We start from the raw sequence: 27,201 nt of genomic DNA on the forward strand, positions 1-27,201 counted from the left end.
TCCATGGATTTGTCATTTCATCAATGTAAGTTCTCTGTACAAGGGTATATACTTTCTTATCCCAAGTGGCACAGAGGATGGATCACTATAACTGGAATCATGAAGATCTAAGTTCAAATCAGGCCTGAGACACTTAATCACTATGTGACTCAGAGAAATGTCATTGAATATCTATCTATCTGCACTAAGAATCCAGGATTGTCAATGAGCATTAAAAGTGTCACTTAGACTAAGAAAGTATGTATCCTTGGGCAGAGAACCCCTATGGATGAAATGACAAATCCATGGAGGTATTAAAGTAAAAAGTATTAAAATTAGTAAAGATTTCATATTTAACACCATTCTTCTTAGGTCCCTTATGATAAAGACATCAAGGAAGATGGACCAGGAAATGCACCAATGACTATTTTAGCAGTATAAAAAGTTTAAATAATGCTAACTCATACCTCCTAGTAGACAAATTGGGGTGACAAGGGGTGAAAAAATTGCTAGAAAAATACTTGAAATGGTAACTAGATTGCACAATGGATAGCGTGCCTAGACATGGGTTCAAATATGGCCTTAGATACTTCCTAGCAGTATGATCCTGGACAAGTTGCTTAACCCAATCACCTAGCCTTTGTCATTCTTCTATTTTAGAATTGATACTAAGACCAAATAAATAAATAAATAAATAAATAAATAAATAAATAAATAAATAAATAAATAAATAAATAAATAAATAAAGGTTTTAAAAAATAAAGATTTTTTTAAAAGGGATCTAAAAGGTCATACAAATACTATATTCCAAAGGTGTGACAACTATATTTTACCTATCAGAAAGATCACCAAAAATTACTGCTCCCAGAAGGACTCCAAGCATGAAAGTAGGCTGGATTGATTTTGCAAACCATTCCCGGTGACAGACCAAATCCCACTCAGTTACCACAGTGCTCTTCCACTTGGTGTGGTCATAAAAGTAGCCATCAGTGCAGGGAAAGTCAGATTTGTTGCCATAGTATTGGTATTCAAAAAAAGGGTTCTCTCTTTTGGATCTGCTACACTGAGCAAGTTCCCAAACATCTCCATTGTGTAGCTGCACCACCATGTAATCCTCTTTGTCTGGCGTGAACAGTGCCCAGGCATCCTCTATCTTCAGGCTAGATGAATTAGACACAAGGATCTGACTTATGTTCCCGAGAACCCCACAGGAAAACTTGGGTGTAACAGCCATGAACACAGAAGCCAAGTAATGGATGCCACAAGAGATGGTTTGGAAGACTGATGCAAAGTAAACAAATGCCTGGAATCTGCAAGAGAAGAAAAGAGTGTTACTATACCAGAACTTCCCATTGAAACATAAAAAAATTATATGTATATTTTCGGTCACAGTCAATGAGAGAATTTGCTTCACTTGACTATGAATATTTATTTAAGGGATTTTTCCCTTTTTTAAAAAATTGGGGGTCAAAAGAGAGAAAGAAAGAGAATAAATGCTTGATAATTAACAATTTGTTTTTAACCATCCTCAAGTCTTCCTTGGCTCAAGGAAGACAAGATTTGAACCACTGACTTAGCTATCATTTCCTGGGTACAAAAAAGAGAGCCTAAAAGGAAGACAGTCTCAAAGTTCTTTGAAACTCTAAAAGTATGATTCTATATGAATTATATATCCAAAAACAAACCAACATTATAAATCATTTCCTCTGTAGTCAATACAATAGTGATAATGATGATGAAAATAATTTAGTGGGTGTGTACCAAATTCATCTACATCCTAAGAAAGAAATAATGATGCTTTGATGTCTTTGAGCTAAGGTACAAGAATATAGCTAGCGGTTTTGGCAACTAGGGCAAGTAGAACAAAGAAAATGTCATCCTATCAACTTTATAATGCATGATGTGAAAATAGAAGGAATCAAGACAAATTCAGTTCAGTGGGAGGCAAGAACCCCAGGATATTTCCATATGGGAGGAGGGGATCCAGAATGCATATTCAGTCAAAATAGAAAAGTAATAAAATTATATTTATAACCATTAAAGTTATTTTTGAATTATTCAAATCATTTTGAAAGCTTTTGTGTAAAATGAGTAAAGCTATAATAAGAAAAGAAATGGTTAATTGAGAAAAAATCTTTGCATCAAATATATATTTCAGATATCAAAATTCAGATATCAGAAATGTTGCCATATATTCACAATCTGAGAACAAAAGCTACTCCACAATAGATTAAATGGTCTTCAAGGGATATAACAGTTTTGTTTTGTTTTTTTAAGCAAACCATCAACAGCATAAAATTGAATCTAAGGGTCAACAAGATGCTCAGTGGATTGGGAGCCAGGCCCAAAGATGGGTTCTAATCTGGCCTCAGACACGTCCTTAGCTGTGTGACCCTGGGCAAGTTACATTAATTCCTATTGCCTATCCCTTCCTGCTCTTCTGACTTAGAACTGATACACAGCATTGAATCTAAAATGAAAGGCAAGTTTTTTTTTTCTTTTAATTGAATCTCCAAATCAGTAATAAAAGAAATTTAAAATAACTTTACATCCTTAGGCTGACAAAAGATAAAAATGGTCAGTCAGTGTTGCAATTGTTAGGGGAAAACTAGTACATTAGATGCTGTCAGTAGAGTTGAGAATTAGTGCAAAAACTCTGGGAAAAAAATTTGAAATCAGAGATTTTGGAGAAATATGGAAAGATTTTTTTGAAGTGATGCAGAGCAAAGTAAACAGAACCAGAAAAACAATCTATATAATGATCACAATTATGTTATATTTTTTTAAAAATTGAAAGACAAATTTTTATCACAGTGACTAATTATGAGTTTAGAGGATTGATGATACAGAACTCCTCCTAAATAAAGCAGACATTTTCAGATATGGCCAATTTGATGGCTTGCTTGTATTTCCTTGTCATAACAGAAGGTTCTTTTGAGGGCAGGGAGAATTGTAGGAGTTTCTGGGAAAGGACCGCAGTGCTTTTCAAAAGAACACCAATGAAGGGTTGCTTTGTTTTTTTACCTAAATTTACCAAAAATTTAAATTGTATACTCTTTTAAAATCATTATTTTAAATTTATATTTTCTCTTTATATTAATATCCTGGAGAAGAGCTCTGATTACCCTGCTCTAGTTACAGCTCTGAAAGATACTATATGTAAATCAAAAGTATGTTACACATTATTTCTATATTTCTTTCATGAACTCATTTTCCATAAGCTAACCTGTTTCCTGGATAAAACTAAAAAGAATTAAAAAGAATGATACTTGTTCAGTCTCAGCAGTGTCAAGTAGAGAGTTATTATCATTTCTGTTGTCCAGTCTAATGCCTCTATACTAAACCTTTTTTAAATCACATAAACCTCTTGAGAAATTTCCCAAAATGATAGCCCTCTATAATTTCAACTTCTTTGCTCCTTTATGGGGCAGATTTATGAGTCAACGGGGAAATATGCTTGCTCGCTCTTTAATCTTAGGGCAAACAAGTCCATCTCTCTTCATTTTACAGGTGAAGTAACTGAGATCATGAGAGAAAAAATAATTTGCCCAAGGTCATTCAAGAAATAAATGCCAGAACCAAGTCTGGATGCTATTTCTCCTCACTCCAAGTCCAGTATTTTCTCTCTACCTTGTATTTTACTTCTCTAAACTGATATTGAGGCTATATCCATACAGCACAAATATAATTTACCAATTCAGTGAAAAATAAATTAAATCAGTTATTTGAAGTAATGGAAACAAAACAACTGGATGATGGGTTGTCTTGACTCCTTTTAATTTCATTCTATTCTTCAACTGACCTTCAATGAATGGTTGTGTGTGTGTGTGTGTATATACGTGTGTGTATGTGTAGAGACACAGAGACAGAGAGAGGAAGGAGGAAGGGAGAGAGGGAAAGAAGAAAAGAAAGAGAGAGGGAGGAGTTCATGGGTTTAAAACATCTCTAAAGCATAGAAAATTATTATATCTTGAATAGTTTGTGGTTTCTCTAAAAATATTCAGTTAAATGTTGTCCTAAGTTTCTGGAGATACCAGACCAAAGTACTAAGAAAATATAACTAAAACAGAAGAGCTAAGAGGTAAGAGGGTACATGGGGAGAAAATACTGTAATTGAAGTCAGAAGACCTGAGTTCAAAGCCCAGAAACTCACTCAACCTCTCTAGGCCTCAGTTTCCTAATATGTAGAATTATCAGTTTGTATTAGAACTAAGGTTCCTTCATAGCTCTAAATCTGTGACTTCATGAGCAGTCTCTTTCTTGTCTCTTTATTAATGCCTTTAAAAAATCTATTAATATTAGGAAAGTTATTTTTTAAAAAGATTTGGAATAAGAGATTATGTAGAAGGGCAGCTAGGTGGTACAATGGATAGAATGTCCAACTTGGGGTCAAAAAAGACCTGAATTCAAATCTGGCCTTAGGTACTTACTAACTGGGCAATTATGCAACTCTGCCTCAGTTTCCTCATCTGTAAAATGAGCTAGAAAACTACTCCAGTATCTTTGCCAAGAAAATTCCAAATAGGGTCATGAAGAGTCAGACATGACTGAAATGACTGAACAACAAACAGCATAGTCTGAGTGGTAAATGAGATGGTAAAAGAAATCTGGGAAGGTCTACAAAATTTTTTTCCATTATTTTAGGATTTTTTTAAAAATATTTTTCCTTGTTTAGATGATACATTTTCTTTCCCTCTCCTCTTCCCTCCCACCTCCTGGAGTCAACAAGCAATTCCATTGAGTTATACAAATGTTATCACTTGATATCTATTTCCATATTACTCATTTTTTCAATAGAACAATCTTCTGAAACCAAAGCTACCCATATAAACAAGTGATAAGTCATATGTTTTTCTTCTGTGTTTCTACTTCCACAGTTCTTTCTCTAGATGTGGATAGTGTTTTCTCATAAGTCCCTCAGGATTATCCTAGATCATTGCATTGCTGCTAGTAGTGAAGTCTATTATGTTCAATTGTTCCACAATATTGCAGTCACTATGTACAATGTTCTCCTGGTTCTGCTCATTTCACTCTGCATCAGTTCATGGAGGTCTTTCCATTTTTCATAGAAATCAAGCAGTTCATCACTCCTTACAGCACAATAGTATTCCATCACTATCAGATACCCCAATTTGTTCAGCCATCCCCCAGTCAAGGGACAAATGCTCATTTTCCAATTTTTTGCCATCACCAAGAGTGTGGTTATGAATATTTTTGTACAACCCTTTTTATTATCTCTTTGGGTACAACATTTTTAATAAATATTCTATAGAGGGGTTAGGCATACAAAAGAAAGAGCTATATGAATCAACAATCTGAATATAGCAATGAAAAAAAGCTACTGTAATGTAAAATAATCATTAACACAATCTAAAATGAGGAAGATGGTGATCTCTGATCTTGAGATTTTAAAACTGAAGTATTAATTCTGGCCACATTTTAGGGAGGGCCTCCAAAAGCATCAGTCTAGCCAAAGGAAAATGAAGCTACCAGAAATCATGCCATGCAAGGATCTGATTAAGAAACTGGAATTTGCAGGCAACTAGGCGGCAAGGTGGATAGACAGCAAGGCGTACAGATCAAATCCTGGGTTCAAATTTGGCCTCAGATACTTCTGCTCTGTGACCCTGGACAAGTCCCTTAACCCCAACTGTCTAGCACTCACCCCTCTTTTGCCTTGGAATCAATAGGTAGATGGAAAGTAAGGATTTTAAAAAAGAAAAGAAACGAAAGAAGAAAAGAAAAGAAATTTGGGATATTTTGTGTACCATAATTTTGTTTTTTTAAGGCTCCCTTGCCAGAGGGGATAGGCTTCAATAGCTTTTTATAAATGTCTTGAAAAATTTCTTTAGTACTTTCTTAATATGATGTTAAAAACACCTACGCCTCAGAGTTAAAAACCTTGGTGAAGTTCTAGTTAAAGAGAAAAAGGAAAAGAAATTCTGGATTTTTACCTCAGGGTGATGATGATAATGAAAGCATTGGTATACAATACACCATACAGTAGAGCCCCAAATCTACAAGCGATACATTCCAAGACTTACCAGGGAGAGAAGAAATCATAGATATATAAATACCTGATGGCTCCACTTATAACATGATTTTCTAATATGTACATACATGTAATAAAGTTTAATTGTTAAATTTAACATACAGTAAGCATTACCAACATTAAATAGCTATAAATTTTTATATACAAATATATGTATATATAATATAATATATATAAATAGCTATAAAATTTTTATTGTTGTTGAATTGTTTCAGTCATGTGCAACTCTTCATGTCCTCATTTGGGGTTTGGTTGGCAAAAACACTAGAAAGATTTGCTATTTCCTTCTCTAACTCATTTGACAGATAAGGGAACTGAGGCAAACAAGGATAAGTGACTTGCCCAGCATCACATAGCAAGTTAGGGTCTGAAGCTGGATTTGAACTTAGATCATCCTGACTCCAGGCCCATTGCTCTCTCTACTAGCTGCCCATAATAATAAAATATATTATTATATAGTACTGTAGAATAGACACCCCCATCCTTATCCACAGAGCATACATTCCAAGACCTCAGGAGATGGCTAAAACTGGAATTTTTAACACTTATTTTAGCTTTACCATAGAGTTCTGTGCTTTCTCTGTGCTCCTGCCCCTGAGCTTGGCACTCCACAGCCTCCCATCTATCACCAACCCCCAAAAAAGAATCATCCATGGGAAAGCAGAACTAACTCACAGAGACCCAAGTAGACCACTGCCACTGGTAGAACTCCAGTGCAAAGAGGAGATACCTTTGCCCCCTCTGCCTACCTGCCCCCATGAATGTCTCTCTTCCATCTATCCAGGCTTGAGTCTGGGCTTCCATGTTGTAAACCTTAAAATTTCTTAGACTTATGAATGTTGGAAATTTCCCCATTGGGAAATTTCATACTTGAAAAAATCTCCTACTGATAGTAAGAACTCTATTGGAATATGAAACTCCTTGGCATGGAAGGATCCTTCTCCTCCCTACTTAAGACTACTTTAGGACAGAAACCTTTTGCTAAACAATGGAAAGGGCTTTGACCTATGCTTAAGCATAGAACAGGAAGTTCTTTGCGTCATGATTGATTTTAGAATTGATACAATAGAGATACTTGGAATGACAGAACCAGGTCTTGGAAACTACAATCTCCACCCTACTCAGAGTAACAGGATTTAGGAAGGACTGCAGCAAAGATCAAGATTTAATTATTTGAGAATATGACCTTCAACAGACATGCGCAAAGGGGGGCAGACCTCTAGGCGGTCCTGGGTTAAGCTAGAGCCACCATTGGCACAGGGGAGACATCGACAGTGATTGGTAGATGTGAGAACTGAGGGGAGGGAACTTAGATTGTTGGCTGAAAGGGAGGAGGTTGATGCTCTGAAGGAGGTCTGAGAGGAGAGAGGTCTTGAAGGAGGCTGTGGAAGGAGAACTCAGGAGGAAGTCTGAGAGGAGAGAGGTCCTGGAGGGAGAGCTCCTGGAGAGGTCTTGAAGGAGGCTGTGGAAGGAGAACTCAGGAGGAGTCAGGAGGAGAATTCTCTGGAAACATTTCTTGAAAGGAGGCTCTCTTGAAGGTGGAGCCTGAGGTTGGCATGAGAAGCCTTACCTAGAGAGATCTTGGGTGAGTGATAAAACCAACTGACTGTTTATCTCTTAGGACTGAGGTCTAGGCCTTACTGGCTTGAGACCCTGCATTCTTATTCCTTTCTTACTTTCTCTCTTTTTCTATTAATTAATCAGTGTATTATAAATTAAATTTCTCTATAAAACCCAGTTGGCTTGGGCATATTCATAAATTGGGAATATATTCCCTGGCGACCATCTTATATTTATATAAAACCAAGACACAGTAGAAAACATATTTCAGCGGTCATAATTGTTATATATTTCCCTTGCTCCCAAACATTTTAATTATCACAGTTTATGGCTCCCACTCTCTTATCTACAACAATTTAAACCCCAAACTTATTTTAAATCTAACAACGTCCCTGAACTATGTGCCAGCCCTCTTTCTCACCTAGAGCAGCCCCATTCCCACTTCCCTCCTTCCCTGAAATGATTACAGGTTACTGAAACCTCAGAAAGTGAAACCACAGATGGAGGAGGGACTTCTGTATATGTTCTCTCATTTGAACCTCCCAAAATCCCTGAGGAAGGTGCTTTATGAGTTTCATTTTATAGATGAGAAAACCAAAGTGATTTTCCTCAGGATCCAGCAGCTAGCTTCTGAGGTAGGATGGGAACAAACAACAAATTTACAAAATCATATACTTAGTGCCAGAAGGGACCCTAGAGGCCATCAAATCTAATTTCCTTAGGTTAAATGTCTTGCCACTTGAACTCAGTTCCCAGGTGACTCCAAAAGCAGCATTCATTCCAGCATACTTTACTACTTCCCCAAGGTTTGCTGAGTATGGGGTAGGCATGGAAATGGACAATAGCCATCTTCAAGTCTTAAAGGGATCAAATGGGGGTGTGGGGGGCTGGCACCAAAGGCACAGGAAGAAGGGATGGCAAGAAGTTGCAAAAATATCCATTTTGATTCACTACAAAGAAAAACATTCTAACCAAAGAAGCAATTCAAAAGTAGAACAGGCTTCCTTTTGTAGGTAGTGAACCCTTCATCAATAAGAGTCTTCCAGAAGAGGTTGTATGTCCACTGGTCAGGGAGGCAGTAAAGGATATTCTTACTCAGATTCAAGATAGTCCAGATGACATCTAATGTCACTTTTAACCATGAGATTCTATAAGTTTAGAAAAGACAAAAGGCAATGAAAGAGCATATTTTCCTAGGCTTCACATCGTGCTATAAGAAGCAAAATATTAGAATGAGTTGAAAAAATATACAATTTATTCTAAAATTAAGCTAAGGCCTTTTTCCTCTTTGATTTTGTATCCAATTCTCAAAGTTAATAAAATCATCCTCTTCCCTTAGACCACAAGCATTTGTACAGGATGGAAATTATGACTATGACGTTCCAGTTTCCCACTAAATTCAGGATGACTCCAAAGGAAAGCTATTATTTCCTTTATGCATTTTTCAAGTTCAGCAGGGAAAATAATGGGTTTAAGTAGAAAGGCTGGCCAATGAAAACAACAAAGAAAAGAATTTACTCAAGCTGATGCAACACTGAGGCTGGTAACTGCTGTGATCTTTGGGGAAGATGGTTTCTTCCTGTTAAGATTAAGATTTCAAGACCAAAATGCACTTCTGTTAATTCAGTGAATTGTTCCTTTGAACATATTCTCATCCCTTTTTCTCTCTGGCTTTCATTTGTCTAATTTTTCAACTCAAAGACACTCGATAGGAATTATACCCACCCATGCCTTGGAGATATTGTGGGTTCAGTTCCAGACCACTACAATAAAGTGAATATTGCAATAAAGCAAGTCACATTAATTTTTTATTTCCCAGTGAATATAAAAGTTATGTTCACACTATAATATAGTCTATTAAGTCTGAAATTGTTATGTCTAAAAAATGTACATACCTTCATTTAAGACTACTTTATTGCTAAAATAAAAATTGCTAACCATCATCTTTCTGCTAGAAGAGGATCTTGCCTTAGTGTCAAGGGCTGCTGATTGATCAGTGATCATTGCTGAAGGTTGGGGTGGCTGTGGCAATTTCTTAAAGTAAGACAGCAATGAAGTTTGGTGCATCAATTGACTCTTCCTTTCATTTGAACACTTAGAAAACATTGTAGGATTACTCTTTGGCCTGGTTTCAATATTGTTCTGTCTCAGGAAATAGGGAGACCTGAAGAGAGGGAGAGGGATGGAGGACTAGCCAATGGACGGAACAGTCAGGCTACATACAACACTTATCAATTAAGTTCCCTGTCTTAAATGTAAGGGGGTCATGGCACTCCAAAACATTCACAATAGTAACTCGCTACAAATCAATGTAACATATAATCATAATGAAAACGTTTCAAATATTGCAAGAATTACCAAAATGTGATACAGAGACATAGTGTGGGCACACGATGTTGGGGAAATGGTGCCAATAGCCTTGCTTAAATGCAGGGTTCCCACAAATTGGTCAAAAGTTAAAAAAAAATAAAGTATCTGCAAAGCACAATAAAGTGAAGCAAACAAAATGAGGTATACCTGCATGTAGCTCCAAATTCTTTAGGAAGTAGTTTTGCTGCAATTAATAATAACACTTCCCTTCCAGGGTTGTGAGAATCAAATAAGATAATATTTGTAAAATGCCTACATGGTTCCTGGCATATGGAGAAGCCTAATAAATGGTATATGTATACGTATACTAAGGAGATATAGAGACATATTTGGATCCCAGGAGTAGAACAGGTACTAGACTTATGATTTCACTAGTGCAGGAATTCTCAGATGAGGAAACTCCCTCTACCAACTTCTCTGCAACTCAAAGTCTGAGATAGTTGCCTAGAGCACAAAGAGGCTATGACTTGCCTAAGGTCACAAATATAGGTGACTATGTGACAGAGGCCAAACCTGAACCCAAGTCTTCTTAGTTCTCTAAAAATTATGCCAGCTCTCTAAAATATATTGCTTGCTCTCCAAACCCAACTGAGAATAAAAATTTTTAAGTTCTATTACGAAATTCTTTAAACTCTCAAAACTCTTCCTTTAGTGAAGATTAGATTGGAAGTAGCACTTTGAACAAAGGAAGGTAGTATAACTAACTACCATCTCAAAAGTTAAGAGACTTTTTATCTTGATGGATCTTTTCATCTATTTTTTAAACCAATCCAATGGGAAAGGTACAGAGTCTGAAAAGCCAAGAATTAAAAAGCTCTCAGATTTTATTGTGGAAACAATTTGATGAGAAAATAATGGCTCATCTTCTAAATTTCTGCCAAGGAGACCATTTCCTTTCTTAAATTTTTCCTCCTCTCATATTGATAACAGTAAAGAAAGCAAAGATCTACAAAGGGAAACAACAATCCTATCAGATCTAAAGAGGTATTTATCATAAAAATGGGATGATGACTTTAAAAAGTGCTTCAAAATAGCAAAATACTACATTAATGGCAGCTAACATCATTACTACACAACCACACACACAATCTTTTGGCTAAGGATCACACCAATGAAAGGTGGTGGCCAGCCTAGAGTCTAGAGGACACCTTGAGTGGGAGTGTCTAAGCCATTGAGAAAGTGTATCTTAGTAGCAAAAAATAATAGCTCTAATCTGATTCCATTACAGAATCATTTTCTTAGAGAAGTCAAAATACAAATGAGGAAGGCACAGCTTATTTTAACATGATTAATATTTTAGGTTAGTATATTAGAAAAAGAGGAGACTTTGCATTTTGACTCAAGATGGTGAACAATGGAAAGAACTCATCCCAAATAATCACAGAAACACTGTTAGTAAAAGCAAAAAGCAGGAAACAAAATTATCTGCCCAATATTTGGGAAATGGTGAAACACACTGTGGGATATGAATGTATGGCGTAATGGATGGATGTGAAAATTTCAAAAGAAATGTGGGGAGATGGTATGAATTGGGACAGATCAACAAGATATATGACTACAGTAATATAAATAAAAACAACACTAAATGAATTAGAATTCAAGTCAAATACAATAACCAATGTTGGTACCTATTGACTAAGTTTAGCTAGGTGGCAGAGAGCCAGGACTAGAAACATGAGGTCTTGGGTTCAGATCTAGCCTCAGATACATTCTAGCTGTGTGACCCTAGGCAAGTCACTTAACCCCCATTGCCTAGCCCTAGACGTCCTCTGCCTTGATTCTAAGATGGAAAGTAAGGATTTTTAAAATTATATATATTTTAATTTTATTTTATTATTAATATTTATATTTATATATATTAAAAATTATATATACATTGTCTTCTTTTTTTCTTCAGGAATGATGAACTGTAAAAAGCTTAAAGTCCTGCTTTTGGCACATGAAAGCTATGTAACTATTGGCAAGTCACAGAACCTCTCAGTACTCCAGGAAACTGTCCAAAACTAAGAATTACAGAGGAATTGCTCATCTGCACTAGTGAAGGGAGTTTCCTCATTTATATGAACTAACCTGTTCCTGTTGCCCCCTGCCAACAAGACTGGAAAAAGTTGCTTTTGTGAATAATCTCTGATTTTATAAAGTTTCACTTAAGTGTTTGTTTAAAGGAGGGTTTGGAGAGGGGTGATTTATTGGCGTGATCAAAACTTTCTAAAAATTTATTTACTGAAGTCTTTGAGAAAGCTATTCTTGCCCAGCATATATTGATTATTAGTTTCAATTTCATAAACACGTTCCTGGACTGCTCTTAACATTTTGGAATTTCAACTGGGGAGGAAAAAAGGGGGGAAATTGAAAAGAAAAGCAATACAGAAGAGGAACAAGAACAGAAAGTACTCTACCCAGTCAGAATACAAATGTCAGGTTTTAATAGGGCTTTTTAAAAGTTGATCACAAATATGTTCTGAGTGGTCTCTATGTACAGAACACTTCCCTAGGCAATGAAAAGACAGCAGACTGAGGGCCAGACCTGGAGATGGGAGGTCCTGAGTTCAAATCTGAGCTCAGACACTTCCCAGCTGTGTGACTCTGGGCAAGTCATTAAACCCCCATTGCCTAGCCCTTACTGCTCTTCTGCTTTAGAACCAATACACCATATTAAATCTAAGACAGAAGGTAATGGTGTAAAAAAAAAAAGGAAGAAATATGTTGCACTCTACTTGTTCTCACAATGTATGTAGTAGAGCATGTTTCATTGGAGTACGCATCTAGGTAATTTATATTTTTGAAGAAAAATATTTGTTGAATATTTAATCATAATGGACATTTTTATTCATCAAACTGAAGAAACCAAAATTTACCTAATCTTATTTTCAAAAATCAACCTTGCTTGAAATACACACTTAAAATGAGTCAGATAGAACTAAAATAAATATTTCCAAGACATTAGGACGTGCTGAGGAAGACACTACCCACTCTGTGCACACACATACACTTACAGTCTCTCTCCATTTTCCCTTGGTTGACAACAACTGCAGTTTTTCAACTCCTGGGACCACCTGACCATACAGACATCATCAAAAAAAAAAAAAAGAAATCATACATTTGGGTGAAAGCTTTGTGATGGATCTCTGAGGAACAGGAGGAAGAATCCCAAGGGATGAGAAAGCAAGGACAGGCTGCACGAATTTTCACAGATGAGATCCCATGATGCCATAAATATTTCACCACTTGACTGACTTTTGTTTTGGAATGATATAGAATACACATTGCCCTCCTAATCACAGACACATCCTGATTCTTCCAAAATTTAAAAATATCTCGTATTTGAATTTCATGATTTGTACTTTTCAAAAAATTATCACAAGCAATCTAAATCAACCAATAAACATTTATTAAGTCTTTGCTGTGCTACATCATAGGGATACCAATAAAAAGCAAAAAATTCAGGGAGCTTACATCCTAATGGGGGAGAAAATGGGTATAAAAAGGCATATAAAAGATAAATCTGGGGGAAAAGGAAGCTAGTGAGAACAGGCATCCTGCAGAAGGTGGCATATGAGCTGAATCTGGAAATAAACCAAGAATTCTAAGATGCAGAGAGGAAGTGGGAGAACATTCCAGCTAATACAAAGGCGCGGAGATGAGGGAAGAGTGTCCTGCATAAGAAACAAGGAGGCTAGTAAGGTGATAAAAGGGATTAATGTGTAAGAAGAACAGAAATTGAGGACAGGATGAGATTATTAAGAACTCTAAATACCAAAGAGACAAGGTTGTAGTTGATCCAAAAAGTAATAGGAATCCTTAGAGTTTATTGAATAAAGGCGTGATGTGATCAGATTAGTGTTTTAGGAAAACCATTTTGGCAGTTGTGGGAGACCTTTTAGAAGTCTACCCAAGGGCAGCTAGATGGTTCAGTGAATTGAGAGCCAGGGCTAGAGATCGGAGGTCCTACATTCAAATCTGGCCTCACGATACTTCCTAGCTGTGTGACCCTGGGTAAGTCACTTAACTCCCATTGCCTAGCCCTTACTGTTCTACCTTAGAACCAATACATAGTATTCTATGTTCTAAGTTCTAAGGTAGAAGGTAAGGGTTTAAAAAAATTCAAGAGAACTAGGAAAATAAGGTAGCATATTGCTCTATTCCTGAGATTTTTTCTGACTTATTAATCTGGAAGAAAAGGAAAATATTCCAGCTAGAAAATCTAGGCCAAATGTTCTTCATCACATCATGGATAATCACAGAATATGCCTTGGGGGACCTTAGAGACATCTAGTCCAACCTCCACCCCTTTATTTTATTTTACAGATGAACAAATGAAGGCCAGAAAATGAAGTGATTTTACTATCTCCGTGCCTCCATTTCTTCACAATAAAGGAGGGAATGAAGTTGGTATGTGTAACTTAAAAATGAAGACAGCTTTAGGCTCAAGTCCATCAGGTGATAGATGGTGATGCCATCTACTAATGGAACAATTGCTGCACAATCAATCAAATTTGAGAACTAAAAGGAAAGGGGTGAATCATGGGCAAATATTCTTAATTAATTAATTAAATTTAAAAATTTAAAACTATATATATATATATTTAAATTTAATATAATTTTGTATTTATTTATAAAATTTATATTTATATATATATTATATATATAAATATATATTTATAAAATTTAATAATAAAAATAAATAAATTTAAAAATTTAAAACTATATATATATGTATATAATATATATAGTTTTAAATTTTTAAATTTATATATATATATATATCACCTAGTAAAGGTGATGTTAAAAATAGGCTTGAATACAGGACTACAATCCCCACGAGCCTTTGCTCCACTTCCCCAGAATGCCTTGTAATCTCACCTGGGCCGAGATGGAGAAGGTATTTAAGCTGATTCAAAGGCTTTTGAGGGTCTTGGACTTCCGTTTGGGGCAGATGTGGCTCTTTCCATAATGTAGGTGAGGTTGTGTCTAGGCCTCTCTGTGGCCTGGACACGTGTTTTCTTATCCTGTATTTTCTTTAATCCTTAACTTTTAATAAACCTCTAAAAAATATAATACTCCTTGCAGAGAGAAACTAATTTCTACCTGCCTCAGTCTCTCTCCATATTCCTAATTTTAATCTTTACAGTGAGCATGGAATTTTTAAACTGGAGGGAACCTCAGCAGCTTTCTAGTCTACCATACACCCAAAAGGAACCTCAAGATCAACAGATCTGTCAAGTAGTCAGTCAGCCTCTGCCTGAAGACCTCCAAGAAGGGAGACTGTGTCATCTCCAGAGTCCATTCTGTTTTTGTAAAGCCCTCAGTGCTGGGAGGTTTTCCTAATACCAAGCTTAAATTGCCCTCTTTGGCAAAAAAAAAAAATTGGAAAATAAGGGGATGTCCCTCAATTGGGGAATGACTGAACAAATTGTGGTATACCATGGTGATGGAATGATGAACTGCTTGATTTCTATAAAAACTAGAAAGACCTCCATGAACTGATGTGGAGTGAAATGAGCAGAACCAGAAGAATACTGTACATAGAAACTGAAACCCTGCATCACAATCAAATATAACAGACTTTTTTACGAGCAGCAATGCTATGATCCAGGACAATCCTGAAGGACTTATGAGAAGGAATACTATCCACATTGAGAGAAAGAACTGTGGGAACAGAAACGCAGAAGAAAAACATATGATTTATCACTTGCTTATATGGGTATAGGATTTGGGGGTTTGGTCTTAAAAGGTTACTCTATTACAAAAATGAATAATATGGAAATAGGATTTGAGTGATAATATATGTGTAACCCAGTGAAATTGCTGGGGGTAGAGGGGGAGAAGAGGGGAGAGAGACAAGGAGAATCTTGTAAACATAGAAAAAATACTAAAGTCACCCTCTTTGTAACTTTCTCCCATTGTTCCTATTTAGGGGATGAGACAAGGTAGAGCTCACTCCTGGTAATCCAGAGCAATCACCAGGACCAGTGTGAAGAACAAAGAAGGAGGAAAAGGAGGTAAGAGCCAAGCCTAACTGACGAAAGACTAAACCCTAAGCTAGAGGGCCATCTTCCACACAGTAATATTCTTAAGGTACAGGTCCAACTGTGTCACCTCTCAGCTCAATAAATTCCTTTCACTTCCAAGATTAAATAAAAACTCCTTTGGCATTTAAAGTCTTTTATAATTTCCCTTTCCTTTGTTATTGTATATTAATCACCTTCACTGATTCCTTCAGTTTGGCTAATCTGGCCCCAGTTGTCCTTCACACACAATCATCTATCTCCTTTCTCCATGTTTTTTAAGGTTATTGTTGGTCAGTCATGTATGACTCCTTGTGACCCCATTTGGGGTTTTCTTGGCAAAGATACTGGAATGGTTTGATTTCCTTCTCCAGCTCATTTTACAGATAAGAAAACTGAGGCAAACAGGATTAAGTGGCTTCTCCAGCAAATAAGTATCTGAGTCCAGATTTGAACTCAGGAAGATGAGTCCTCCTGACCCCAGGTCCAACACTGTCCACTCTGCCTCCTAGCTATCCCAATCCTTTTTCATACTAAGCAGCTTTTAAATCTTCAAATATTTTTTAAAGTAACAAATGTATAATTGAGCAATGTGACAAAATGAGTTGTAGGAGAAATTATCTGAAATAATGAGTTGTAATATTGCCTGTACCTCAGTTATAATAACAACCAAGAGGAGAAGACGCTGCTGGGGGAGAGAAAGAAATGAGAAATCCCTGCTATCATGGAGAAAACACAGGGATCTCAATATATTTCTACCTAAACTTCAGACTCCAAAAAGTATGTGCATTTGGCCAAAATACTTTCATCTTATATGCTGTTTTCTAAACTGAGAAATTCCATGCTTTCTGATCAAATCACAAGAATATGAAAGTTATAAGAATAATTGCTGTTATTCAGTCATTTTTAGTCATGTCTGACTCTTTCTGACTTTATTTGGGTTTTTTTTGGCAAAGATACTGGAGTAGTTTTGACATTTCCTTCTCTGACTCATTTTTCAAATGAGGAAACTGAGGCAAACAGGATTAAGTGGCTTGCTCGGAGTCACAGAGCTAATAAATATCTGAAGCTAGATTTGAACTCAGGAAGATGAGTCTTCCTGACTCTAGACCTGGCACTCCATCCACTGTACTATTCTAAGAAGATAATAGCAATTCATTTTTTCTTTAGCAACATGGGAGTTCATCCTTTCCACCTTGTGAGGTAGATGGTACATTATTCTTTCCATTCCACAGATTAGGATACTGAGGTTTGGAGAGGCAAAATAAATCAACTATGGCCCAAGAGACTGACTTGGAAGCAATGTCTTGTTTTCTTTCCCTACTCCCCCACACTTTAGAACACTTTGGAATTGGACATGAGGAAAATATCACAGGGACATGTTGTTCAGTCATTTCAATCATATCCAATTCATCATGACCCCATTTGGGATTTTCTTGGCAAAGATACCGGAGTCATTAGCCATTTCCTTCTCCAGTTTATTTTCTAGATAAAGAACTAAGGCAAACCCAACTAGTAAGTGTCTGAGGCTAGATTTGAACTCAGATCTTCTTGATCCCAGGCTTGGCACTCTATCCACTGTGCAACCTTGATCCCTCTATATGGATATAGAGACTAATTTTTAAGACTGATTCCTTTGTCTCCAACCTTATCTTTATTCTGGGAGTAAACATGGGGGAGGGGGGGAATACAGTTACATAGCTCAGTGGATTGGGAGTCAGGTCTAGAGATGGGAGGTCCTAAGTTCAAATCTGGCCTCAGACACTTCCCAGCTGTGTGACCCTGGACAAGCCACTTAACCCCATTGCCTAGCCCTTACACTCTTCTGCCTTGGAACCAATACACAGTATTCCTTCTAAGATGGAAAGTGAGAACTTTACAAAAATAAAAAATTTAAAAAAGTAGTTGTAAGCATAGTCAAGACACATCTGGCTACGTACTTCAAAAACCATCACTTGCTCTATTAGTAGAAGATGACTAGATAGTACAGTGGATAGAGCGCCAGGTCTGGAGTCAGGAAGACCTGGGTTAAAATCTGGTCTCAGACACATCCTAGCTATGTGACTCTGTGCAAGTCACTTAACCCTTTTTTTCTAGCCCTTACTGCTCTTCTATTTCATAATCGATACTAAGAAGGGCAGGGGTGGTGAAAAATTGCTATTAAGATAGAAGGTAAAGGTTTAAAAAAAAAGAAAAAATGGAGATGACAGAAGAGGAAAAGTAGTCTGGGGATTTTTTTTTTTTTTTAAGTTTAGGCAGTAGGAAGGCAGAGAAAAGAAAGGAAATCAACCAGGCAGAAGAATGCTAACACCAACCGAAGAATCCTCACATTTCCAAAGCATTCTAAGATCCATAAAGTCCCTTCCTCACAACAGCCCATGATCCCTGTATAACAGACGAGGAAACAGTCTCTCTCTGGCTAAGTGAATTACCCATGGTGACACTCCTACATAGACTCAGAAGCAAGACCCTAGTTTCCCACCAAGACTCCAGTGTCTTTTCCACCACACCATGTTTCCCCTTTACCCAATATTAGTCTCTGTTAGACAACATTTGTCAAACACTTACCCCACCACAGGCACTGTGCTAAGTTCTCGGGATACAAAGAAAGACAAAAAACATGGTCCCTCTCTCTTAAGGAACTCATGATCTAATGAAGGAATATTTAGCTCAGAAAACTTTACACGAATTTGAGTGGAAGAACTATTAGAAAAAATAGTTCAAACTACATGATCACATGGGTCTATGGAGATATGATTAGGGATGTAGACTCTAAATGATCACCCTAGTGCAAACATCAATAATATGGAAATAGGTCTTGATCAATGGCACATGTAAAACCCAGTGGAATTACTTATTGGCTATGGGAGAGGGGTGGGTGGAGGGGAGGGAAAGAACATGAATCAGGTAACCATGGAAAAATTATCTTAATTAATCAATTAAATAATTTTTTAAATAGTTCAGGGACAGCTAGGTAGCTGAGTGGATAGAAAGCCAGGCCTGGAGTCAGGAAAACCTGGGTTCAAAACTGGACTCAAGACACTTCCTAGCTGTGTGACCCTAGGCATTAGCTGGCATTGTAGTAGCAAATGAAACTCTGAGACTTGGCAAAAGTCAAGATCTTATACAACAGGTTGTAGGAGGGCAGAGATCATACTTTATCTAAAATGTTTATCTCCTCATCACCTAGCACAGTACACACAGTAGGTGCATAATGCTTATGAAATTTCTTGTTAAATGGTTCAATTCATCTCTATATCTTTAGGCAGGAGCATGGATAAATTCCTCCTTTGGAAATCAACTGGAGAGAAAGACTCCTGTTTCTGAAGTATTGCAGTGTTGCCATCTTGATATCAAGAAATCGCCTAGCCCTTACTTCTCTTCTGCCTTGGAACAATACTTAGTATTAATTCTAAGACAGAAGGGAGGGTTTAAAAAAAAAACTACAGTTCAAATTTAAATCCTAGTAATTCGTTCTTTTATACCTTTTTCTTTAATGGCAAATGGAAATAAGGTATTCTTCATATGGAGAAGACCTCGGGGTAGGGCAATGGACGATGGAAACCAAAATGGACTTGGGATCAGGAGGAACTCAGGGCTGTCACCTATGAGCTGTGTAACCATAAAGTTCCTTAAACTCTCTGAGCCTCAGTTTCCCCATTTGTAAAATAAAGACAATAAAAGTTGTAGACCCCTTCCAAGGTTGTTATGAGACTCAAATGAGCCTCACAGGTTAAATGTTTTTAAACTTTAAATAGCTATTAATTAGCTATAATTCATCTTCATTAGAGAGTATTTTTCCTTCTATGCCCAGCACTTAGAAAATCCTCAATAAATGCTAGTTGTTTGGGATGCAGAAAGGACACTAAGGCTCAAAGATGCTAGGTGATTTACCCAAAGTCACTCAGCTATCTCAAATTCAATAATAATAATAATAGCAATAGCAGTTGGAGTCTATATAGTGCTTTATGGTTTACAAAGTACTTGACATATGTTATCTCATTTGATCCTCACAAAAACCTTAGAAAGTAGATGCTATTATTATTATTATCCATTTTACTGATAAGGAAGAGGCAAACAAAGGTTAAGTGACTTGTTCAGAGCCAAAGGGCTAGTAAGTATTGAGGGCTGGATTGAACTCGAGATTTTCCTGCCTCCAATTCTAGCACTCTGTCTAGAACTCTAGATACTGCATCAACTAGCTGCCCAAGGCTTCTGGTTTCAAATGTTGTGTTCATTATACTGCCTCTTGATACTACTTAAGGGAGAAAGGAAATGGTTATTAACTCTAAGAATGTCTTGATATCAAGATGACAGCACTGTAATACCTCAGAAATAGGAATTTTATAGTCTTTCTTTCTGGCTGACTTCCAAAGGAAGATTTATCCATGGTTCTGTCTAAAAGTAGGGAGATGAATTGGACCATTTGACAACAAATTTCACAAACATTATGCACCTGCTGTATATAGAGTACTATGCTAGGTGATGAGGAGATAAAATTTTTAGATAAAGTATGATCTCTGTCCTCCTACAACCTGTTGTAAGAGATTCTGACTTTTGCCAAGTCTCAGAGCGTCACTTGCTCTCATAAAGTGTTAGGAGATTGTTGTTCATCCTTCTTTTTTTAGGAGAACCAATGGCATCATGAGGGTGATACTTTGACTTGTGTGTGAATTGGATTTAAGTAAGACAGAGTTGAATAAAGTTGTTAGCCTCACTCTTTCTCCAGAGTCATCAAAGTCCAGGCAAGACAAAGGTTGGTTCTACTGGTGATGGCCATGGATATTGTGGATAACCAAGCTCTAATCACCCTCAGCCACCTTTGTGGCCTTTGGAAAAAATTGTTCTTGTCTACCTATTCAACTGGGGAAATTTTCCACATACTTCGGATAGACATCCCCCCTAACTCACTGTCAGATATGAGGTCCATCATATCCTTCAAACTGATTTAGTCTGTCAACCTGTAGTCTAGTAGGGAAAATAAGACACAATCACAGAATCAATTTGATGAGAAATGTATTTTGATGAGGAGACAAACCATTCAACAACAACATATTCCACAGAGCTGAGGGCCAGGTACACTGTTAAACATTGAGGACAGGTAACCAAAAAAAGTCTGTGTCCTCAAGGAGTTTATTTTCTACCAAGGGATTCAATAGTCCAATCAATTAATCAACCAACAAAATTTTACAAAAGCTTACTCTTACTAGACATGGTGAAGGTAAGAAGTGATAGCCTGAATTAAAGAATGGAGAGAATGAGGATAGGTGTTAAAGATGTAGTGAAGGTAGAATTGGCAAAATTTGTAAACTGATAAGAAAAAAATGAAAATCATTTATTAATCATCTATTATGTGCCAAGCATTATGCTAAAACTTGGAAATACAAATACAAAAGAAAAATGGCCCCAGCTTTAAAGGAACACACATTCTTTCTTTTTTAAATGTTTATTGGTTCCAAGGTAGAAAAGTGATAAGGGCTAGGCAATGGGGGTTAAGTGACTTGCCTGGAGTCACACAACTAGGAAAGTTTTGAGACCAGATTTGAACCTAGGATCTTACATTTCCAGACCTGACTCTCTGTCTGCTGAGTCATCTGACTGTCCCTAGAAGCATATATTCTAATGGGAGTATAGGATATACAAAGGAATGATGCCCAGGGAAGAGATTTATGGTCTAAGATCTCACAGAGATTGGGGGTTGGGATGGGGTGGAAGCGTAGAAAAGTCAATTGGCATACCCTTTCCAGAAGCAATGGAAGTGTCAATTTAAGAGTGTCTTGACTTGCCTTTGAATTGGATTTAAGTGAGACAGAAATGTACAAAGTCCTCAGCCTCACTCTTTTCCAGTTATCCAAGTCTAGTGGCATAACAGGTGATGAACCAGGATTCAGTCAATGGCCTCAGCCTCTTCCATGTCTAACCAACCTCTAGAGCCTCCACAGAGCCTGCTTTGGTCACCTTTGTGGCCTTTGGAACAAATTGCTTTCATCCACTCATTCCACTGGGAGGAGTCATCACATGCTTGGGACAGACATCCCCCTAACTCACTGATAGGTTTGAGGTCTGTCAGTATCCTCAACCCGGTTTAACCTATCTTGTCAAGATGATTTACCAAATTGTGGCCATTGCACATGCTACAGTTTCTTGGAGCTACAGGTGAGAATTGGGTGAAAGGTAGACACCAAAGATGGATGAGCAGCCCTTAAAGGATTTGGCAAGCCCCAGAAGTATGAGTCCTCCCTAAACATGCCAACTACCCCATATCCAGATAAAGCTACTTCTAAACCACCCTCTTCTTTCCATTCTTTTGTATGGAGCTACCAGAAAGATACCCCTAACCTTTCCCATCTCTCAATTTGACTTTCAGTCAGCACTCTGTAAAATGTTATTTTCAAATATAATATAAATGCCTTACATTGTGATTATACTTGTCTCTTCTGTGTCTTGAAAAAAAGTGGGGAAAGTTACCACCATTTTATGAAAACTCTTCACATGCTTGGGAAAATATTCAGTCTTCAAGTTTCCACAACAAACAAAACTAAGTCCTTTAACCTCTTCTCAAAGGCTCTCTTTTCCAGTGCTTTAATCATCTCTGTGGTTCTCCTGTGACCTTTCTCCCAATGTTGCATTCTCTGTTTTCCCATGGTAGGGTCTTCTTTCCACTCATCCTACCACCAACCTCCCCTCCAGTGCACTGAATCAACAGAAATCACCCATTCTAACCAACAACATAAAAATATATCTTAGAGGGAAAAAACCCCAAGTACAACAGCCAGCAGCAAGCCAGGGTATGCTTGACAGAGCAATCTACTATGGAAGGATCGCCTCACTACCCAAAAAATACTCCATGAACCAAGAATATAATATTCAAATCTACCTAATGAGCCACAACATACAAGTCAATGGGAAGATAAAGACAAAAGTAGAAGAATCCTTGCTCTCACCAAATTGATATTCTATCAGTCAGTCGATGAGCATTCTATAAGTGCCTTCTATAGATCAACTGTGAAACTTGGCTACTTCAGCAATGACCTGGGACAATCCTGAAAAATATGAGGGGGAATGTTATCTACCTCCAGAGAAAGAACTGTTGGAGTTGCCTTTTACATCAAAGCATTTAGGGCTTTATTTTGAGGTTTTGATTTTGTATGAGTACTCTTACAATAAGGACTAATATGGAAGTGTGTTTTGTATAATAAAAATAAAATTCTATGTCCCAGGCACCATGTTAAGCACTGAAATCAGGGAAAACAATTATGCAAATAAAACATATATATATATATATATACACAAAGTAAATACAATACAAAGTCATGGAGGAGGCACTGACAGTTATGGAAGGGGGTATGGTAGTGATCAGGAAGGGTCTCAGGTAGGACGTTAGAAAGGGAAGTCTTTAAGGTGGTGGATCTGAAAAGGAAGAATGTTCCAGGAAAAGGAGACAGCTTATGCAAAGGCTTAGACAATGGAAATGGAATGTCTTGTCTGAAAGACAGCAATTCAGCCAGTTTGGGGTAATACAGCTTACATGAAGTAGAGTAATATTTAATAATTATTATCAAGTCTGGAAAGGTAGATTGGACCATGATTGCAGATGACAAATGATGGAGCATGGTACTCACCACCTGAGGCCACTAGACAGTGCAGTGGATAGAATTCAGGGCCTGGAGTTAAAAGATCTATATTCAAATCTGGCCTCAAACATTTACTAGCTGTGTAAGCCTAGGCAAGTCATTTAACCTCTGTTTGTCTTAGTTTGCTTACCTGTAAAATGGAGATAACAGTAAGCACCAGAGTTGTTATGAGGATCAAATAAAATATTTGCATATATTAGGAGCTTTGATTCAGGAGTAGCTAGGTAGCATGGTGGATAGAGCACCAGGCTTGGAATTAGGAGAACCTGAGTTTAAATATGGCCTCAAACAATTTCTAGCTGTGTGACCCTGAGCAAGTCACTTTAATCCTGATTGCATAACCCTTGACTCTCTTTTGTCTTAAAAGAGATACTAAGATAGAATGTAAAAACTTAACATAATGAACCAAGCTAACATGGCTGCAATCTAAATGCGAATGTCTTCCTCTCCCCGGCACCAAACGAAATAGACTACCTCAAAAGAGCATAAAAATCACCTTTGGAAGAACGGAGGGACTCTCCAGTATCCCACAGAAACGAAGGTATGTGGGTCTTGAACATTTCCACACTATAAGAAGGAGGAAAAGCTTGCACAAAAATGTGAACTGAGCCATCCTTTCCCCCACCTCCCCCACCAAACCAGAGTAAGGTATCAGAGCATTCACTGGGACATCGAGTGAATGAGAAACATCTCTGTCTTGGGGGAGCACACCATGGTCCTTGGGATCTAAAGACTGCAAGGAAACGACCTCTGAGGGCGGTTCCACGGGAGAATCATGTACTGAGCACAGGGGCAGCCACACAGAACAGAGGGACAGTTGCGCTGAGCACAGGGGAGGCCGCGCTGAACACAGGAGAGGTTGCGCTGAGCACAGGGGCAGCTGTGCTGAACACAGGGGCGGCCATGCTGAACATAGGGGTGGCCGTGCTGAACATACGGGCAGTTGCACTGGGCACAGGGGCCTGCCCTCTAAGAAACCTCAGAGGCTGGGAAGAACTAGTCTGAGGCAACCTAAATTCACAGAAAACCCGCCCATATCACCCAGACCCCAGACCAAAAAGGAAAGGGGAATAAAACCACCAAAGGGATGGCTCACATGTCCCAAAATCAAGCCTCCAGGAAGAAAGGGGAAATGGTGTCTATTAAAAACTTTTATGGCGGGAGTACCCAAGGAAAAGAAGAGAAAGAGGATGAAACCCAAACTAAATCAAAACATGCCTCCCAAAATGGAAATTATCCACAAGCTCTGGAAGAACTCAAGTTGGAGGTTCCCCAAAAGATGGAAACCTTCTGGAAAGAAAAATGGGAGAAAGAGATCAGCAGTTTGATAGACAAGACTTCACAATTGGATAAAGAGCTGGAAGCATCTAATAGAAGGGCAGACAAAGCTAAAAAGCAAAACCAGTCCCTAATGACCAGAATTAAGCAACTAGAAGACAGTGAGCTTGCAAAACAGCAAGAATTAATAAAGCAAAGCCAAAAAATTAATGAATTAGAAGAAAACATAAAACATCTCACTGAAAAGATCACAGACCAGGAAAACAGAGGAAGAAGAGACAATGTGAGAATTATTGGTCTGCCCGAAAAACCAGAGATAAACAAAAATTTCTATGCTATCCTACAGTAGATTATAGAAGAAAATTGCCCACAGGTTCTGGAGCAAGGGGGCAAAATAGAAATAGAAAGGGTTCATAGAACACCCTCTATACTAAATCCCCAAAAGACAACCCCCAGGAATGTAATCATCAAATTCAAGAGCTTCCAAGAAAAGAAGAAAATCCTACAAGAAGCCAAGAAGAGGAGCTTCAGATATAGGGGGGCTCCCATAAGGATCACACAGGACTTAGCGGCTAACACACTACGAGACCGCAAAGCATGGAACACGATATTTAGAAAGGCAAGAGAGCTGGGTCTCCAACCAAGAATCAACTACCCAGAAAAATTGACTATATACTTCCAGGGGAAAGTATGGGCATTCAACAAAATAGAAGATTTCCAAGCATTTGCTAAGAAAAGACCAGAACTTAGTGGAAATTTTGATATCCAATCACAGAAAGCAAGAGAAACATGAAAAGGTAAATATGAAAGAAAGGGAAAAGGAGATAAATCTTATCTTTTTCTTTAAGTCAAACGTCCTCTATAAGGACTACATTTACATCAAATTATATATATTAATATGTGGGGGAAATGTATTGTGTAACTCTCAAAAATTGTATGCATCATAAGAGTAGTTAGAAGAATCGTGCATAGGGAAAGATTGGGGCATTAAGAAGATTTGGTGAAAGGGGGGCAAAGTAAGAAAAAAGGAGGGGGGAATCATCAATAATACTAAGATTTACTTCAAGAAATTGGGGGGGGGGTCTAAATAAAATAATCTTTCCCTTACAAAGATACACATGGGAAGGGGAGGGGAAGAACTCTCATATGAGAAGGAGAGGAAGAGAGCGTGAAGTGGTATTACTTAAACCTTACTCTCAGTAAAATCAACTCTGAGAGGGAAGAACATCTAGATCCAGTGGGATCCTGAATTCTATCTTATCCAACAGGGTAAGAAAGAAAGGAAAATTAAGGAGGGGGGGAAGAAGTATAAAAAGGGAGGGAAGGGAGCATAAAAATGGAGGGGCTAGAAAGGGAAGCATATCAAGGGAGGGGACTAGGGGGACTGACCTAAAGTAAATCACTGGTTCAAAAGAATATAGCTAAATAAGAAAGGTCAGAACTAGGGGAAGATATCAAAATGCCAGGGAATCCACAAGTGACAATCATAACTTTGAACGTCAATGGGATGAACTCACCCATAAAACGTAAACAAATAGCAGATTGGATTAGAACCCAAAACCCTACCATATGTTGTCTTCAAGAAACACATATGAGGCGGGTTGACACTCACAAGGTTAGAATTAAAGGATGGAGTAAGACCTTTTGGGCCTCAACTGATAGAAAGAAGGCAGGAGTTGCAATCATGATATCTGACAAAGCCAAAGCAAAAATAGACCTGATCAAAAGGGATAGGGAAGGTAAATATATTCTGTTAAAAGGGAGTATAAACAATGAGGAAATATCACTAATCAACATGTATGCACCAAATGGTACAGCATCCAAATTTCTAATGGAGAAACTTGAAGGAGGAAATAGACAGTAAATTGAAGGAGGAAATAGACAGTAAAACCATATTAGTGGCAGACTTGAACCAACCACTATCAAATTTAGATAAATCAAACCAAAAAATAAATAAGAGAGAGGTAAAAGAGGTGAATGAAATCTTAGAAAAATTAGAGTTAATAGACATATGGAGAAAATAAATAGGGACAAAAAGGAATACACCTTTTTTTCAGCGCCACATGGCACATTCACAAAAATAGATCATACACTAGGTCACAGAAACATGGCACTCAAATGCAGAAAAGCAGAAATAATAAATACAACCTCTTCAGATCATAAAGCAATAAAAATATTGATCAGTAAGGGTACATGGAGAGCCAAATCAAAAATTAATTGGAAATTAAATAATATGATACTCCAAAATTGGATAGTTAGAGAAGAAATCATAGAAACAATTAAGAATTTCATTGAGGAAAATGACAATGGTGAGACATCC

General features: G+C 37.5%; 1 protein-coding gene across 1 annotated transcript in view; it reads right to left on the minus strand.

Moving 5' to 3' along the window:
• SLC22A16 (solute carrier family 22 member 16) overlaps positions 1 to 27,201 on the minus strand; it is a 63,915-nt gene that overhangs the window by 29,937 nt on the left and 6,777 nt on the right. The window contains exon 2 of the mRNA XM_056818670.1: positions 813 to 1,289. Within this exon, the coding sequence (XP_056674648.1) occupies positions 813 to 1,289 (477 nt within the window). The remainder of the gene's footprint in view (positions 1 to 812; positions 1,290 to 27,201) is intronic.

Source organism: Monodelphis domestica, chromosome 2 (assembly GCF_027887165.1).
Source record: "Monodelphis domestica isolate mMonDom1 chromosome 2, mMonDom1.pri, whole genome shotgun sequence".
Classification (NCBI taxonomy): Eukaryota; Metazoa; Chordata; class Mammalia; order Didelphimorphia; family Didelphidae; genus Monodelphis; species Monodelphis domestica.